At 38.8% G+C, this 2,500-nt stretch overlaps 1 protein-coding gene across 2 annotated transcripts in view; it reads left to right on the forward strand.

Annotated features, from left to right (window-relative positions):
- The first annotated feature begins 776 nt into the window (after positions 1–776).
- LOC125031891 (male-specific lethal 1 homolog) overlaps positions 777–2,500 on the forward strand; it is an 18,708-nt gene continuing 16,984 nt past the window's right edge. The window contains exon 1 of one of the 2 annotated variants that reach the window (XM_047622888.1): positions 777–1,597. In XM_047622888.1, the coding sequence (XP_047478844.1) occupies positions 1,241–1,597 (357 nt within the window). In that variant the 5' untranslated portion in view covers positions 777–1,240. The remainder of the gene's footprint in view (positions 1,598–2,500) is intronic. The other variant, XM_047622889.1, reaches the window with a different exon arrangement.

Here is a 2,500-nt window from a genome sequence, read left to right on the forward strand (position 1 = left end):
GTAACAATATGAAAAATGATATATTAGTAAAGACAAAAACACCAATAACAAATTAATTTACCCATTTATACACTCATACACAATATCGACATATGCGTACATGCATACATACATGCATTTATATATATATATATATATATATATATATATATATATATAATCATGTGTGTGTGTATGTGTGTGCGTGCGTACGTGTACGCGTCGATTGGCAATGGAACAGACATAAGAGAACAAAAGCTTTCCTTACAAGGTCTCTTTGTATATTCGCTCATCTTGTTTACATGGCAACTTGAGTACTTTTAATTTTGTATGAACACAGTAATGACTTAAAAAAGACCCATTTCGAGATATTTACATCATAAATTAAACAAATAAAAATAAACTTGATGGATATGTGAAACAATATGAAGGATATAGAGGCGAAACAACAATACAAATATTCGCTAATCAATGAACCAGCCAATATTTTCCAAGGTTATAAATGCACGTACTTGTTACTTAAATACATTGGAAATGCTGTTTCTTTTGATTAATAATTCACTTTATCTATTTATTTACCTTTTAATCATGAATTATAATCAATCTAAAAAATGCACATAGTTCAAAGTACTTAGGATAAATATAGAGGTGAGACTACTTACAGGTATCAGAGCAAATACCATACACTTCCGGTCTCATACATTATCGAATTTCTTAACAACGGTGTATCAGTCGGTGTTGGACTAACATCAGTAATATAAATAAGTGTTATTCATGCTAAAACGTGTAACTGTAACTTGGGAATCAAGGACAATTTGCTTTTATAACCGAAGATGGCAGAAAATGACTTGAAAAGCCGCGGTTGTAATGACGCATCCTTCAGCCAATCAGCGCCAACCATACACATGACGTCACGCACCTTTAAATTTTTACATATCGCTAACATTACACTCTCGCCATAATATCGAGCTTCCATCACTCCAGACTCGCAATTGCGCGAAATGCAGCAGGGTCGGCGAGGCGAGGGAGGACAGAGAACAGGAGGAAGGGCCGACGCGAACTTTAAACCCCGGGGAGGCGAGGGACGCGCATCCACCATGGGGCCGCCACGAGCAGCTGATCCTTCCAGCCAACAGATGATGCGTATACTAAGATTTCCGTGAGCTACGTTGCTTTTGACGCCGCCGGTGGACTCCCCGAACTCTGCTATAATGCAAGAAGCGAGTGTCTCCCGAACATTTAAGCTGACTTAAAGTCCGAGATGCCCAGGACGGTGGCGATATATAACGGTGATAAGAATGCGATAGAGGAATCTCTGGTGTCGGTTGAGGAGATTGACGGAGTGTCAGGGAGGAGAGGCGAAGGAGGAGCTCGTGGCAAGGTGACAGCATCTTCTATGACGACCTCAGAGGAGAGTGAGAACAGACTGGCAATGGCGGTGGAATTTGACCACATGTACATAGGTTGTTCAGATTCAAAGGCATCAGTGGGAAAAGACTTGGAAGTGCAGCATCTCAAAGATCTCCTCCTGCTCCATTTGGATTTAATTCAGCAGCAAGCAGAGCAGTTGGTGGCCAAGGACAAGCAGATCAAGATCCTTCGAGATGAAAACGAAAACGTAAGTGAAGATATAAACTAATTTTATTTACATTATGCATAACTGATGCAATACCCACTCTAGGATAGTTATTTGAATTTACTCGTAGGACGTTATTTCAGAGAGATCATTATTTTGCTTGACGAAAAACTTGGATAGAGCTAGGGAGCAAGACATTCGGTTAGGTTTTTAAGGTTTCGGTGTACTGTCAAAGCGGGTTTATGGAAATAACGTTAAAAGACGGCGTACGCCATGCCATCATGGCCGTTGAGCGTAGTAGTAGTAGTCGGGCTCAAGCGAGAGTCTATGTCAGAGCCATTATTCGTATTTTAAATGACATTACGACTTTGGATTGTCATTTCATGAATTTAGATCACATTAGATCGAACCAAAACAACCAAAGCAGCCAGAGACCCAATTAAAGAGATAAGAGATTAAAAAGCGATAAACTGTGTTTTGGGAGACCTCGTCCGCATGAATGGCGGGAAGGAGTCAGCTGATCGCGATGGACGGGATGAATGAACGTTTTTAATCATTACACCTTAATGAATCGGTGTCATCTCAATATGTCATGTTATTGTTCCCATTTACAATTTTGCGGATTGGATTTCCACCATTCCTTTGATGCAAATCCCTGGTTTTTGATTGGACTATTGCTAAATTTGAAATACGTTTTTTTACAAATGGTTTATAAAAGTGCACAAATTGTGCTGAATAGATATAGGTATTAGTATTATTGCTGGGATGTTGACTTACGTGTTTTACTGTTCATCTTAACACTGATCTATAACTTGTTTATGAACTGTGACTCAGTAATTGGAAATGATGGAGATGCAGTGTTACTCAAGGTCAGACTATGATAATGTTCTTGGTCTTATAATATTATTGAGATATTAATCTAAATTATGGTATCTGTTATGTGAT

Source organism: Penaeus chinensis, chromosome 13 (assembly GCF_019202785.1).
Source record: "Penaeus chinensis breed Huanghai No. 1 chromosome 13, ASM1920278v2, whole genome shotgun sequence".
Classification (NCBI taxonomy): Eukaryota; Metazoa; Arthropoda; class Malacostraca; order Decapoda; family Penaeidae; genus Penaeus; species Penaeus chinensis.